We start from the raw sequence: 16,615 nt of genomic DNA, 5'->3' as shown, positions 1-16,615 counted from the left end.
GGGTAAGAAAAGTTATTTATAGCATGTTGCTATGATATTTAACCATGTTGGTAACGTTCAAGTGTCCTCACCTCCCATAAAGGGAAGCTCTGTTTAAATATACTTATTGTTATTGCACTCAACAAAACTGTATGTCTTTTTGCTAACTTGTATTGTTGTTTTCTTCCCAGTCCTGGAGTACTGTGTTTAACCAGGGGGGAGTGCAGCGCCCCAGAGTCCTGGTCGTTGCAGTACTGTGGCTCTGCCACTATGGGGAGCTATGGTACGTTTGATGGCACTGAAGGAGTTCATCTGATCAGGTATCACAGACACCAATACATTTCACAGTCGGGCCTCCGGGGGGAGCTAAGGGTTCTATTCACTAGGCCACTCCCCACCATAGTGGGTAAACTGGGGGTCAGGCAGGAAGTTAGATCAGAAAGCTGACTGGGTTGGAACCAGGCAACACCTTGTGGCAGAGGGTGTTGCAGGGGAAGATACAGTAGGGTCTCTGTCGGGGGTGGGATCCTGACAGATTCTTGGCAACTTGAACGAACGTAACGGGACCGTGCCTGCTCAGCATAGCGGCGGTGCCCAAGGAAGGATTAGAAGCGAGATAGATTGTGCTGAGTGAGAAACGAGATCAAAGCAAGAGGAGAAATACCAGTAGGAGTCGTGCTGTAAGACCGAGGCAACATCCTACTGAGGCGCACTACCGGTGGCCGGAACGCCGAGGGAGTATTATAACATTCAGCTTCAAGCAATACTCTAAACAGCGGCAGGACAGTCAGTCTAAGGCGGGCTGTCTCACTTAAATCACCTATGCAGTCTTGGGGGGCAACTTGTGGAGAGGGGCGACTCTAGGGTCCCGGAAGAGCTCCGAGCCTACCCGTCAAACGGGTGCCGTCCCAACCAGAACATCAGGGAGGGACGGAGGATTAGCAGAACATCATCTAATCGAGTTGTGAGGGAACTTAAGAAACAGACACAACAGTTGTGGGGACTTTCCGTAAGCACAGCAGGGAAGGACCGCAACACATAGCGCTAGAAGGAAGGCACAGATTTCCACCCGCTAGGAGAACTCTGGAGGTGCCATTGGACCGGCCGGACTTGCGCAGCCTGGTTATCCGGATTCCGGACTGAGGACTCACAGATCTTCAGTAAAGAGGTAAAGAGACTGCAACCTGGTGTCCTCGTTATTTACTGCACTGCACCACTAACATCATCTATTCACATCTCTACACTGTGCGCCCCTCGGCAGGGTCACGGACCGGGGCCTAGCCACCGTGACAACCCCAGAGCAGAGACTCAGAGGCCCGGTACTGGGTACCCCTCGGCCCTGCGGCAGTGGGGGCGCTGCATAGATCTCACGTGAGGTGTCTAGTTACAATATAATAGGATGTTTTTTCAAAATGTATATAATGTGTATTTGTGTACCACTAACCGCGGTAGTCCTCTCAGGCTCTGAAATACAACTGATGCATGGGAGAGGTGCCGTCCTTTTTGTATATGTAGGTTTCCTGTTCCTTAAGGGCGGATCTCCTCTCTCGCAGTGCTGTCATGGGCCTCCGAAAAATGCCGCTACCCGTAAGTAGCTTAATGCTTTCTTATTGTTGTGTTATCTATTTCAGGCTGCGAGCACCGGCTGGTGTGGATCATGGGCCACGCTTTTGTTTTTTGGGTGGCTTTGCGGGCCGCAATTCGGCCGGACCGGCGGCAACTGGGGTTCTCAAGAGAGACAGCGATTCTGCAGTGGATCGGGAAACGCGGAATGATATGGAGCCAGTTTTTGCCGGAGTTCCACCAGTTTGTTCCTTTGGATCGAGCTCCGGATGTGGTAGTAATTCATTTGGGCGGGAATGACTTGGGCAAGAGGCCCTGTAGGGAATTGATAAAGGACATAAAGTTCGACATTTTAAGACTTTGGGTGGCGTTTCCAAAGTTGTTAGTTGTCTGGTCGGATATTATCCCTAGGAAGGTGTGGCGCGGTGCTCGCTCAATTGAGAGGATAAATAAGGCCAGAATAAAAGTAAAAAGGGCGGTATCTCGGTTCATGGCGCGGAATGGGGCGTTGGTAGTACGTCATGTAAATTTGGAATCCGGAAAGGGCGAATATTGGAGGGCAGATGGTGTGCATTTAAATGCAATCGGGGTCGACATGTGGAGTCTCGCTGTTCAGGAAGGAATTGAGACGGGTTTGCAGGTGTGGAGGGACACAAATGTTTGAGGTGTCAAAACATTTATGTTGGTGGCGGAGGAGGGAGGTCCTCGAAGTTGGCGGAAAGAGGGGAATGGCGGATTGTAGGGGGGGGGGGGGGGACCTCTAGTGGCCCTGGACTCCCCCGGAGTGGATTGCGAGTGGTTGTGGTAGATCAGCCCGTGGAGGGGCTGATTAAAGGATTTGGTAATCGGTTGGTTTGGCCGGGTTGGTCATTACCTGCCTCCGAGCTGGTGCTTGGCGGCTGGAGGCAAGACTAAGCCTGGAGGCCAAGGTGCACAATTTGAATTTATGCAAGGTTATTTTTTTAGGCTTCGAGGACCAACACTCCCTGGGGGGGATATTGTTTACATGTTGTATTGTATGTTTAATAAAAGGCTGCTGTGGCCATTTAATCCAAATCTGGTGTAATGTCATTATTCAGGAGGGGACCTTATGATAAGGCAGTTTACGATAGATCGGATTCAGTAAGTAATTTAGGTTAGGCAATTTAAGTTAGTAAAGGCGGTCATGAGTCACGTGTACCCCTTACGTCATGTGCTGGCCAGCCCGCCTAATCAAAAAGTAGGGGCGTGACTAATAGGCTGTGAACCAGACACTATGCAGTACCAGCGTGTGAACAACGCCCTATGTGGGCCTTCATTGTGCACTTGTATACTGGGCAGTCACCCCCTCCATGAGTGGGTATGTGGAGAGTGGCTGTTGATCTGGTATTTTGCACTTGTGTTGCTAACATCTTGCTTTATGGGCTGGCTGCACCCTGCAATGAATTTGTTCCAACATCTGGGCAGGTAAGTGTTGCTGCCTTTTTCCTGCTGTTGAAAATCGAGTTCATAGACACCAAACATGTCTAGGTTCTTTTTTATCTAAGTGATGGGAAAAAAAACAAACAAAAGAAAAAAAACACACACAACAAAAAGCTGCGCCATTTTTCTGATTCCCTTAGCGTCTCCATTTTTTGTGATGTCGGGTTGGATGAGGGCCTATTTTTTGTGTGCCAAGCTGACATTTTTAAGGATACCATTTTGGTGCAGATACAATCATTTGATCGCCCTTTATTGCAATGTTGTCGCGACCAAAAAGAAAAAACATAATTCTAGCATTTTGACTTTTTTCTCGCTACGTCGTTCAGCGATCAGATGAATCCTTTTTTTATTGATCGGGCGATTTTGAACGCAGTGATACCAAATGTGTAAGTTTGATTTTTTTATTGTATTATTTTGAATGGGGCGAAAGAGGGGGGTGATTTGACCCTTTTTTTTTTTCAACTTTTGGCATGCTTCATTCAACGGTCTCCATGGGAGACTAGAAGCTGCCACAACCCAATCGGCTTTGCTATATAGAGGCAATAATCAGATAACCTCTATGTAGTAGGATTACTCAAAGTGGCAGTGACAACCATAGAGGTCTCCAGGAGACCTCTGGTTGTCTTGCCAATGAACTGGTGACCTGCGATCATGTAACGGTGGTCGCTTGTGGGAGGATTTCCGGCCCGACGGCCGGAGGCACGAGTTAAATGCCACTGTCAGCATTTAACGGGTTAATAGCCGCGGGTGGATCGCGTTTCTACCCGCGGCTATTCTGGTCACATGTCAGCTGTTCAAAACAGCTGACGTGTCCTGGGAAAGTTGTGGGCTCACCGCCAGAGCCCACATCAAAGGGAGAGAGTCCAACGTTGGCGTAAATCAAGAATCTGCAAAAACCCTAGTCCATGCACTCATCTCCCGCCTTAACTACTGCAAGCTGCTGCTTTGTACCCTCTCTAATAGACTTGCACACCTACAAATCAATCCTAAGCTCTGCTGCCCGACCATTCCCTGGCCTCTCCTCTGTCAATCCCTTCACTTGCTTCCCATTGCCCAGAGACTCAAGTTAAAAACCCTAACCATGACATACGAAGCCATCCACAACCTGTCTCCTCCATACATCTGTGACCTAGTCTCATAGTACTTAACTGCACACAACCTCCAAACCTCACAAGATCTTCTTCTCTACTCCCTTCTTGCCACAATCGCATAATAGATTTCTCGCGTGCATCCCTTCTACTCTGGAACACTCTACCCCAACATATCAAACTCTCGGCCATTATGGGAACCTTCAAAAGGAACTTGAAAGACCACCTCTTCGGACAAGCCTACATCCTACAGTAACAATCGTTCTACCATACCGCTGCACACACAGCTCTACCCTCACCCATCCCTTGTAAACATTGAGGAGATGGAAATATCACCAAAGAGTTGAGTAGCCTGTCCAGTAACAGAAGTTGTCAAAATGCTGCGCAGTTATACTATTTCTACTCTGGGGGAAGTTGATACCACTTTTCTTGGCGTCTGCCCCTAATATTTTGAAATTTTTGGACTCCAACCGATACAGGCATGCGCATACATCGGCATGGCCCGTATACCTAATGGTAAGGATAGGGTATGCACGTCGCATGCCGACGTAGACGAAGTTGACTGGAGGAGGTGTGGCGGTGGGCGGAGCTTCACGGAGGACGTACGCAGCCCTCCACAGCACCCCCATCCGCAAATATGAAACCAGCCTTAAAGACACATTAATGTATCCCACAGATATGGGTTCAAGAATACACAGTTTGCAAGAAATTAAACATCTTTTACTGCAAAGATTGTTCTAAAAGCAACTGTGTAGCAAAATATATCTTTGTTGTAAAAAAAAAAAAAATGTGACAATCAATTTTTGGAAAATAAATATTTTAACTGTACCAGGACAAATGGTTTGTAAAAGATTTAACCCACTGTAATTTTACACAAGGCACATTAAACTGTATAGATGGCTAATTGAATCATTAAAAAAAAAACACAAATTTTTTTTAACAAGCTTTGTATCCAAGAATATACCGTATGTGTGAACAATATAATACCGTCCATTAAAATCCATTTTCATTAATAACCACATATGCGTTTCTGACTGATGTCCTTATTCATTGCATATATGTTACGAACTGGGTTTTCAAGACATTTATAGCTTGCATACTAGGGAAATTCCTTGTATCATGCCGCTTAGACAAATAGCAAAGCTATTTAACCCTTGATAACACTAAAATGAACTGTAGAATTTCATTAAAAACTGTATATATACACACACACACATAGAAAAATTCAAAAACTACGTACAAATATACAAAATACATATGCAGAAGTTAAAAAAAAAAAAAAAAAAAGGAATACTCAAACCTGTATTTGGAGGTCATTCATAGTGAAGGATTATATCTTGCCTCATGCTCATACTTAGAGGTGTGCACGAAAAAGAAAAAAAAAACATTACTGACAGCAGGCGCGGTGACATCATTTATCGGAGCCCACTGTTGATGTTTGGGTGCTTGGAGCAGCGGGAGAACAAGGAGGAGAATATTGTATTAATTATTTTATGGGGTGCATTATACTATATAGAGTCTCCCTATGGTGGGTGCGTTATAGTATACAGAGTCTGCCTATGGTGGGTGCGTTATAGTATATAGAGTCTGCCTATGAGGAGTGCATTATACAATATAGAGTCACCCTATGAGGAGGTCATTATACTATATATAGAGTCTGCTAAGGGAGGTGCATTATACTATATGGAAACCTATGGGGAATACATTGTACTATACAGAGGGCCATCATACAGTGTTGAAGCCAAACAGTTTGGTGGCTACTAAGAGGTCAGTATACTGTGTGGGTGGTACCCATCATTGAGAGGGTATTATACTATGTATAGGGGGGAGAGTCCGGACATAATTAAATATAAAGTTGGCACTTACTATTATAGGGGAACTCAGGTTACTGTTGACTGTCAATGGAGCACAGAGAGGGCATTATTACTTTCTAGGGGGCACAATGTGGGCAGAGTTTTCTAGGGCACTTGCACAGGGCATTAATAGATTCAAAAGGGTTGCTTTAGGATTTAGAAGGCACAGAGAACCACACAGCAGGTGCAGTAATATGGTCACATATGGCAGCAGCGGCTCAGTATTGGGATATCCGCAGGATGAGGAGTTTGTGCAGGTCAGGAATAGTCCCATTTCGGACAGTGCTGAAAATATGAGACGTGAAATGTGTCTTTGTTGTAATCTTTGCAGCTGAGTCGTCGCTGGAACAAGTCGTCATGTCGATCTGGGCCAGATGGAAAAGGCGGGAAAAGTGAACGATTCCATCAGAAAGATCATCAGCGGTAAGTCATTATCTGTAACTGTGCTGTAATCTCTATATGTTCTGTAGTACTGGTATCTACCACTGACGATATGGCGGTAATATCAATGTTGGTCTTTGTATAGAAATTGTTTTCAGTAAGGCCTGTCCCACACGTCCAGATAATTCCGGTACCGGAAAAATCAGTACCGGAGTTATCCGAGTCCATGTGCTCACATGGCACATCAGTGTGGCACACGTGTGGCAGCCATGTGCCGACTGGGTACCACACAGACCATGCAGGAGACAGCGCTACAGTAAGCGCTTTCCCCTGCATCTGGTGCTGAAGCCGGAATTCATTCCTTCTTCCCAGCAGCGTTCACTGGAGAGAAGGAATTAAAAATCATTGTTTTTTTATTTTTTTTGTGTTTAAAATAAAGATCCTTGTCACCACCCCCCTCCCACCCCCTGTGCGCCCGCCGGAAATAAAATACTCACCCGGCTCCCTCGATCCACCTGTTTTTCAAACGGACACACGATCCGTGAAAACACGCTGACATGTGCAGAGACACATTGATTTTAATGTGTCTACGTGAGTCAGTGTCTACGGTACAGGAGAAAACTGTCACCACACGTACCGGAGCCACTGACGTGTGAAACCGGCCTAACAGTGCTGTCATCTGCTGAGGTTCTCCTCCACTATTAGGCCGGTTTCACACGTCAGTGGCTCCGGTACGTGAGGTGTCAGTTTCCTCACGTACCGGAGACACTGACTCACGTAGACACATTAAAATCAATGTGTCTCTGCACATGTCAGCGTGTTTTCACGGACCGTGTGTCCATGTGCAAAACACGGAGACATGTCAGTTTTCGTGGGAGTGCACGGACCCATTAAAGTCAATGGGTCCGTGTAAAACACGTACCGCACACGGATGCTGTCCGTGTGCAGTCCGTGTGCCGTGCAGGAGACAGCGCTACAGTAAGCGCTGTCCCCCCAATGTGGTGCTGAAGCCGCCATTCATATCTTCTCTCCAGCAGCGTTCGCTGGAGAGAAGATATGAAAAATCCTTTTTTTTTTTGTTTTTTTTTGTTTTTCGTGTTTAAAATAAAGATCCCTGTCCCCTCCCACCTCCCACCCCCTGTGTGCCATAGGGGTGGAGCTGCATATTCATGACTGTAATGGGCGGCACCACGTGACCGCTCATACAGGAGAAGGTGCGGCGCGGAGCGGACGCTTCGAGGGAGCCGGGTGAGTATTTTATTAACAGCGGGCGGGCGCACAGGGGGTGGGAGGGGACAGGGATCTTTATTTTAAACACGGAAAAAAAAAAGGATTTTTCATATCTTCTCTCCAACGAACGCTGCTGGAGAGAAGATATGAATGGCCGTTTCAGCACCAGATGCAGGGGACAGCGCATATCTCTAGCGCTGTCTCCTGCACGCTCCGTGTGGTACCCAGTCGGCGCACGGATGGCCTACGTGAGCTCACGGACTCACGGATAACTCCGGTACCGATTTTTCCGGTACCGGAATTATCTGGACGTGTGAGACTGGCCTTAGGGTGTGTCACTCAGCTGTAATTAAGGTTACATGGTTTGGCCGGGGTCACACTTGCGTGTGCAGCGCGAGTCTCTTGCATCAATACCTGGCACTCGGGACCGGAGTGTTTGCGGCTGTATGTATTTCTATGCAGCTGATCGCCCTGGTCAGAACCGCCCGGGGCAGTGCTGGGTATTGATGCGAGAGACTTGTGCTGCACATGCATGCATTTTAAAATTATGGGGTACCTCTTTTTATTTATGCTGGGGTTATATCCTTCACCGGTCCTTGCTGAGGTAAGTTGTTGGAAATCTACATTGTGTTTTGCTGCAAAGTTCTCACATGTAGCAATAAGTGCTGTGAAACCACGACATACTAAGGCTAAACAGCGACATGTGTCACGCAACTAAAAACATCTGTGTAACTTTCTGACAAACTTCTTTTTTAGAGCTTAGAGATATTGCTGTAAAAAAAATTAAAAAAAATATTTAGCACATTTATCGCATTCAAATTGCAGTTGAATGAGACTTGCATTGAAATATATGACAACGGAGTCAATTGCCACCAGCTTCAGAAAATCAAGACACATTTGCAAGTCGTAGTGAGGCATAATTAGAATCCATTAGATGCGATGTCACACATGTCGCATTAGTGATAGGCAGGAGACCAAGCTTCGGAATGCAGTTTTTATTGCAGGTTTTGCTGGGGGGGGGGGGAATAATGGTTCTACATAAACACGAAGATTACAGTCATGAGTGTAAGTAAAATTACTATTTATTAGACAAATGTACAGTGGTGATGCAATACAGCATCAAAAAGGTGCATATAAAATAAATATTATTGCTGCAGAGGAGATCAAAAGGCTACTATAGAATTACTTGTCATGAAATTGCACGATTGGATATATGATATAAGTTTATATATCAAAAGGATCTAGACTATAATATACATATATACCTGGTATAATGAGAAATGTAACCAAATATCTATGCTATAATACGGTTTTCACAAATATCCAAGCGACCCTTCCATCAAATATGTGCAAATGCAATGTATACAATAGTTATGGTCCAAAAACCAAGTGACAAATCTAAGGGTATGTGCACACGTTGCGGATTCTGCTGCAGATTTTTCCGCAGCGGATTTGGAAAATCCGCAGTGCAAAACCACTGCGGATTTTATAGCGGTTTCTTCTGCGGATTCCACCTGCAGTTTCCTATTGGTGCAGGTGTAAAACTGCTGCGGAATCCGCACAAAGAATTGACATGCTGCGGAAAATAATCCGCTGCGTTTCCGCGTGTTTTTTTCCGTAGCATGTGCACAGCGGTTTATTTTTCCCCATAGTTTTACATGGTACTGTAAACTTTGGGAAAACTGCTGCGGATCCGCAGCATCAAATCCGCTGCGGATCCGCAGCAAAATCCGCAACGTGTGCACATACCCTTAGAGTTGCCTTAATATGTAGATGGCGCAGCTTGGGATGGATGCATGTCATTGTAAGCTGCACCATCTACATATTGAGGCAACTCCAAGATAGATTGGTCACTTTTGTTTTTTGGACCATAACTATTGTATACATTGCATTTGCACATACTTGATGGAGGGGTCATGATTTTCTTTGCACATGCACTTTATTATAAAAAAACACGTTAGCTGATTATAATTATATATATTCCTTTGGATATTTGCCAAATCACTATTATAACAGATATTTGGTTGCACATGCACTTTGTGCATTCACTTGAACTCATGACCGTAATATCTGCGTTTTTCCCCCTCTGTTCACATTTACTGAGGGTCAATCTTTTACCAAGCCCTGGGTTATGTGCAGTAAAAGGTTCTTACATCACTATGCAATGGATATATAGTGCACACAATATACCCCAATTGTCTTTGTTTGTCTTAGATATACCATCATAAATAGAAAATGGAGAAAAGTTATAACACCCTACATCCACACAAACTACTGAAGCGGTCAATGGTGAAAAGCTCGTGACCAGGGCCCTCTGGAGTAGGAAGAGGGCTACTACAGTAGTGGCTACAACTGCAATAGTTACACAAGTATGCAAAACATTTTAATTACAGTTTACAAATTAACCAAATAAGCATACCTGAGAATATTTAAGAACTGGGACATGGGAAGATCCCGAGGAACGAGAAATTTGGTTTTATCAAGGAGAGGTAGGTATTTTTCTCTTTTGTATCGCTCTACAATGACCTAAAATAAAGGGATGGAATAAAATGAGCTCTTGAGAGAGTTCTTAAAACCCTCATGACGCCAATTAAACATAATAGGAGTTGTAGAAATAACAGTTTTACAAGAAAATGTCTAGGTTAGAACAAACAACACATTACCGGGACTTTAGTAGGAAACTTGGACTTCATACGAATTACTTCAGACTTTCTTGCTGCTGTGAGAATAAAAAAATACATAAAATAACCACGTATTCTTCTGAGTATTCAGTATTAAATAAATGTTTCACATTTTACCAAAACTCTTCCTCTGTTTATACGGCTTCCGTTTTGGAACCTTTGTAGGTGACTGCATTTTCTTCAGAACTAGCAAGTATGGGCACACATATCAGGACTACCCTGCTTCTGCTTTCCCCAGTGATTTCCAATTATAAAACCCTGCATTCAGCTTGCTATCAAATTGTCACTCAGCTCAGGTGATTGCAGCTTTATCAGAAAACAAGATTGACACTTGCATTGCTTAAGGCCACGTTCACACATTGAGTAGTCATTTTTTACCTCAGTATTTGTAAGCCAAAACTACAAATGGGAGAAAGATCCAGAAGCGGTGACATGTTATACTTTCCCTCTGATTGTTCCTCTCCTGGTTTTGGCTTACAGATACTGATGTAAAATACTGACCGAATACTGACCGTGTGAACGTGGCCTAGGGTCTGAATCCAAAAACATGTTTTTGGCCATGCCGACATACCAAATTATTTTTTTCTGTAGGAAGACACTTCAGGAAAATGCCTGCAGTATTTTGCCTGAAGCAAGTTTTTTTTGTAAATCTTGGGATATGTTTTGTGACTGCATTTTTTACCATTTATACATATAATAGAGGTATCTTCCAAGTCACCAGAAGAATGGACATGTCACTTCTTTTAGCTGCTTCATGGCTTTTGAAGTCTGAAGTGGTTGAGAGAAGTGACAAAAATACCGAACACATAAGTAGCAAGCACTTAGACGCAAGGTGCACACAACGGTAGAGGTAGATACAAATGACATTCTGATTAAACTCTGGTCAGAGTTTGATCAGAGTGTCAGCATAGTGTGATCCGATTCTCTTAAGGCTATGTGCACACGATGCAGATTTTGCGGCGGATCCGCAGCGTTTCCGCAGCTGTGGGTCCGCAGCAGTTTCCCATGAGTTTATGCAGCGCCCCAGAGTCCTGGTCGTTGCAGTAGCATGGTTCAGCCACTAAGGGGGGCCATGCTGCGTTCGATGGCACGGAAGGAGTTCTCTGAGCAGGTATCACAGTCACCAATACATTTCACAGCTGGGCCTCCGGGGGGAGCTAAGGGTGCTATTCATTAGGCCACTCCCCACCATAGTGGGTAAACTGGGGGTCAGGCAGGAAGTTAGAGAGAACGCTGACGGGATTGAACGGAGCAACACCTGGTGGCAGAGGGTGTTGTGAAGGGAGAGACTGTAGGGTCTCTGCCAGGGGTGGGATCCTGGCAGAGGCTTGGCATGGAAAGAACGTAAAGGGACCGTGCCTGCTCAGCATAGCGGCGGTGCCCAAGGAAGGACTAAGAAGCGAGATAGATTGTGCTGAGTGAGAAACAAAATCAAGCGAAAGGAGATACCAGTGAGGGTTGTGCTGAAAGAGGCAGCACCTTACTGAGGCGCACTACCGGTGGCCGGAACGCCGAGGAGGTAAAGAGTTTCAAGCCATACCTCAGACCTACGGCAGGGCAGTTAACTTGAGGCGGACTGTCTCACGCATCACCCAGGAAGGCAAAGGGGGGTACCAACAGGAGAGGGGCGCAGATAGAGTCCCGGAAGATCTCCGAGCCTCCCCGTCATACGGGTGCGTTCCTACCATAGTATCTGGAGGGACGAGGAAGATCATTGCGAATTAAGTTGTTGTGAGGGAACACGAGAAACAGACACAACAGTTGTGGGGTACTTTCCGTAAGCACAGCAGGGAAGGACTGCAACACATAGCGCTAGAAGGAAGGCACCGATTTCCACCTGCAAGGAGAGCTCTGGAAGTGCCATTGGACCGGCCGGACTTGCGCAGCCTGGTGAGCCGTATTCCGGACTGAGGACCCAGAGAGCTTCAGTAAAGAGGTAAAGAGACTGCAACCTGGTGTCCTCGTTATTTATCGCGACCTGCACCCCACAACTGCACCGCTACAACATCACTTATTGCACCGGACGTCCCCCACTGACAGACAGGGCCACGGACCGGGTCTAGCCACCGTGACAACCCCAGGACTGAGACCTAGAGGCCCGGCTCCGGGTACCCCTCGGCCCTGCGGCGGTGTGGGGGCGCTCCAACTTGGCGTCACGAACAGGATCTACTTAAGCCTGAAGAATCAGGTCATGTGTGCCTAGAGACTGTGATTTACTGTGCTTGGACTGTACTTTATTGCAAGACTGTGTGCTGTGCCATTTGCCGCCAAAATCCGCCGCCATTGCAGCGCTGAGGAGAGCGCAGGAAGAGAAGAGGGGCGTGGAGTGGGCGTAGCCGAGCTGGAGAGCGCGAACAGTAATGGCCGCCCAGTCTAAATATTTCTGTGCAGTGAGGACGTGTCCGTCAGCAGCAGAGATCCGCCTCCTAATCCTTAATGGGGGGCGGAGGCAGAGAAAGCGAAACTGCTCACGCAGGAGAGAGCGGGAAAAAGACCAGGAAGCGACCCACGTGGAGGACGCTATGGCTAGCAGCTCCGAACCCGACAGCGGGGTTGAAGTGGAAGTCTCCCCTGACTACCCGGCTGAGCCCAGCAGCTTGTCCTCCGTGGATAACACCAAATTCCTGAGAGCCGAGATGGAGGATTTATATAACCAGCTCCTCCAACTGCATGTGAGAGTCCAGGCCCCGCATCAGGTAGGACCGGCAGTGGATTCCCGGACATCGGAAGAACCAACGGGACCTGTCGCAGAAGGTGGAATCGTACCAGTGGGTGAGTCCGCCGATCCTACCCCACTAGCAGAGGGCGTGTTAGTGGGTCCCGTAGCAGCACCACCTCTCCCGGGGACCCATAGACTTCAGCGCCTGTTACCATGGGAGGAAGCCACGGGCATGGAACACCGTATGCGAGCCCCAATCACCCCTACTCCCTTGCCGTGTGAGGTCAGCGCGGAGCGCATGGTGTGCCGCTGGGTGAACCCTGGATCCAATCTCATGGGGTTCCCCGGGGTGGAGACCCAGAAGGGAGAAATGGTACAGGCCCTAAGCTGGGAGGAATACCAGATCCAGCTAGAACAGCGGTGGCGAGAGGAAGAGAAAGCACATCAGGCTAAACGGGAGGCCTACCATCAAAAAGATTTGGAGGTCAAGGACCGGGCCCGTAAGGACCCCACCACTCATCAGGCCCCGCGTAGGCAGGGTATCGTCACTGTCTTTAAACTCCAAGGAGGCTGGGGCTTCATTAAAGAACCGGGGCTATACGCGGAGGTCTTTGTTAACCGACGGGATGTTGAGTCACACCTTAGAGAGGGTCACCCCGATCGAGACCTCTATCCGGGAGACAGTGTTACTTACACCCGGCATTTTGGGGAAAAGGGGTGGTTCGCCCTGAACGTCTACAAGAAAGAGAAACCAGCCCCTGTAGCCAAAGTGCCACCGTGTGACCGACCTGTAACCACCCTGGTCGCCTCCACCTGCCCAACCACAGAACTAGCGATCTGCCGCCCGATCGCCGCAACCACCGTAGTGGCTAAAGAAGTTCCTCTGCGGGCGATCAATGTCCCTGATGTGCCAGCACAGAGAGAAGTGGGAACACAGACCTTGATCGCCGCGCACGACCTGGTCGTGCAACAGACCCGAACCCATGGGGTGTATCTGGCAGCGGGAGTGGACCTGAAACCTGGATTGCAGGGGTCCGCCCGCCAGGAGGCGCCTCATGGAAACTTCTGAAAGAAGAGTCACTTTGTGAAAATGTAAATAGTTACTGTTTGTCTTTTATTCCTTTAAGTTGCTGCTAAACCCGCCCAGGGTTAATGGATCCCTCTGTTGACCCGGGATCCTCTTTGTTTGTTTTCCTTTCCTAAAATTTTTGCACCAGTTTAAGGAACTGCAGAAATCATGGACTGTGCATGATTCGAACTTCCCTTGTAAATAGTTTGCACCTTCTTAAAGGTGCTCCCTACTGGTTTTAGCCAAAGACACTTTGCGAAGATATTTGTCCTATTTGTTTGAGCCAAAGACACTTTGCGAAGATATTTGCCCTATTTGTTTGAGCCAAAGACACTTTGTGAAGATACCTTTCCTACCGGTTCTAGTTAAAGACACTTTGCGAAGATACCATGCCGGAACCTTTGCATGGGCCGGTAGGCTGAGGAGATGAGCTACCTTAGAAAGACTTGGTCTCCTCTTAAAGGGGATGTGAGAAACTGAACTTGAGAGAGATACTGTTGCAGAACAGTAATGCCATAATGATGCCTTGAAAAGAAATGTAACTGTTTTACATGCTAAGTTATATGTGTTGAATTTGTTAAAATGTGAAATTTGAATAATGTTTTGAAGACAGGAAAGATGCAGAGAGCCCGTAGGGGTAGAAGTAGAGGTCTGCATAGTTGAAAGTAAGAGAAGTAATAATGAGGGTGAGGATAGAAGGTAAACCCTGCGTCCCCATTGAAAAGTTACTTTATTGCTAAGGACAGAGAGTGAACCCGTAGGGGTTAGAGAGTGAGTCCTTAAAGGGGCCGAGTAGAGCTGGCTCAGAGTTCTTCAACCGAAAGGAATGTTATGTCTATACTGTGTATAGTAGCGAAAGGCAGTAGGCCCTGGCTGAACAGGGCGGTCCTGTAGAAGAAAGGAGAGGCAGTAGGTCTGGTGCCGTAGGGACAGGCGGTCCTGCAGGTTCACAAGAAGGAGAATGTAAAGTTGAAATGCCTTATAATGTGATTATAGGAAGGCCTTTGATAGACTAAGAGTGTGAGTTTCTTAAAGGCAATGTTAAGTTATTATTTCAAAAATTGCACTAAATAGAATACCCGGTTGGGTAACAGAAGTTATTTATACTCTGTAAATTATAAGGTTAATTATGTTTGTAACGTTACAAGTGTCCTCACCTCCCATAGAGGGAAGCCTACTTAAGTATACATTGTTATTTGCACTCAACAAAATTGTATGTCTTTTTGCTAACCTGTATTGTTGTTTTTCTTCCCAGTCCCGGAGTACTGTGTTTAACCAGGGGGGAGTGCAGCGCCCCAGAGTCCTGGTCGTTGCAGTAGCATGGTTCAGCCACTAAGGGGGGCCATGCTGCGTTCGATGGCACGGAAGGAGTTCTCTGAGCAGGTATCACAGTCACCAATACATTTCACAGCTGGGCCTCCGGGGGGAGCTAAGGGTGCTATTCATTAGGCCACTCCCCACCATAGTGGGTAAACTGGGGGTCAGGCAGGAAGTTAGAGAGAACGCTGACGGGATTGAACGGAGCAACACCTGGTGGCAGAGGGTGTTGTGAAGGGAGAGACTGTAGGGTCTCTGCCAGGGGTGGGATCCTGGCAGAGGCTTGGCATGGAAAGAACGTAAAGGGACCGTGCCTGCTCAGCATAGCGGCGGTGCCCAAGGAAGGACTAAGAAGCGAGATAGATTGTGCTGAGTGAGAAACGAAATCAAGCGAAAGGAGATACCAGTGAGGGTTGTGCTGAAAGAGGCAGCACCTTACTGAGGCGCACTACCGGTGGCCGGAACGCCGAGGAGGTAAAGAGTTTCAAGCCATACCTCAGACCTACGGCAGGGCAGTTAGCTTGAGGCGGACTGTCTCACGCATCACCCAGGAAGGCAAAGGGGGGTACCAACAGGAGAGGGGCGCAGATAGAGTCCCGGAAGATCTCCGAGCCTCCCCGTCATACGGGTGCGTTCCTACCATAGTATCTGGAGGGACGAGGAAGATCATTGCGAATTAAGTTGTTGTGAGGGAACACGAGAAACAGACACAACAGTTGTGGGGTACTTTCCGTAAGCACAGCAGGGAAGGACTGCAACACATAGCGCTAGAAGGAAGGCACCGATTTCCACCTGCAAGGAGAGCTCTGGAAGTGCCATTGGACCGGCCGGACTTGCGCAGCCTGGTGAGCCGTATTCCGGACTGAGGACCCAGAGAGCTTCAGTAAAGAGGTAAAGAGACTGCAACCTGGTGTCCTCGTTATTTATCGCGACCTGCACCCCACAACTGCACCGCTACAACATCACTTATTGCACCGGACGTCCCCCACTGACAGACAGGGCCACGGACCGGGTCTAGCCACCGTGACAACCCCAGGACTGAGACCTAGAGGCCCGGCTCCGGGTACCCCTCGGCCCTGCGGCGGTGTGGGGGCGCTCCAACTTGGCGTCACGAACAGGATCTACTTAAGCCTGAAGAATCAGGTCATGTGTGCCTAGAGACTGTGATTTACTGTGCTTGGACTGTACTTTATTGCAAGACTGTGTGCTGTGCCATTTGCCGCCAAAATCCGCCGCCATTGCAGCGCTGAGGAGAGCGCAGGAAGAGAAGAGGGGCGTGGAGTGGGCGTAGCCGAGCTGGAGAGCGCGAACAGTAATGGCCGCCCAGTCTAAAT

At 47.5% G+C, this 16,615-nt stretch overlaps 1 protein-coding gene across 2 annotated transcripts in view; it reads right to left on the bottom strand.

Moving 5' to 3' along the window:
- MAP1LC3C (microtubule associated protein 1 light chain 3 gamma) overlaps positions 1-10,511 on the bottom strand; it is a 33,578-nt gene extending 23,067 nt beyond the window's left edge. The window contains exons 1-3 of one of the 2 annotated variants that reach the window (XM_077292790.1): positions 10,354-10,511; positions 10,219-10,271; positions 9,975-10,081 (exon numbers count right to left, since the gene is read on the bottom strand). In XM_077292790.1, coding sequence (XP_077148905.1) covers positions 9,975-10,081; positions 10,219-10,271; positions 10,354-10,411 — 218 coding nt within the window. In that variant the 5' untranslated portion in view covers positions 10,412-10,511. Of the gene's footprint in view, positions 1-9,974; positions 10,082-10,218; positions 10,275-10,353 lie in introns of both variants that reach the window. The other variant, XM_077292789.1, reaches the window with a different exon arrangement.
- Positions 10,512-16,615: the final 6,104 nt, after the last annotated feature.

This window comes from Ranitomeya variabilis, chromosome 2 (genome assembly GCF_051348905.1).
Source record: "Ranitomeya variabilis isolate aRanVar5 chromosome 2, aRanVar5.hap1, whole genome shotgun sequence".
Taxonomy (NCBI): Eukaryota; Metazoa; Chordata; class Amphibia; order Anura; family Dendrobatidae; genus Ranitomeya; species Ranitomeya variabilis.
The sequence above is the reverse complement of the archived record's forward strand: the minus strand, read 5'-3'. Positions and strand labels throughout refer to the sequence as shown.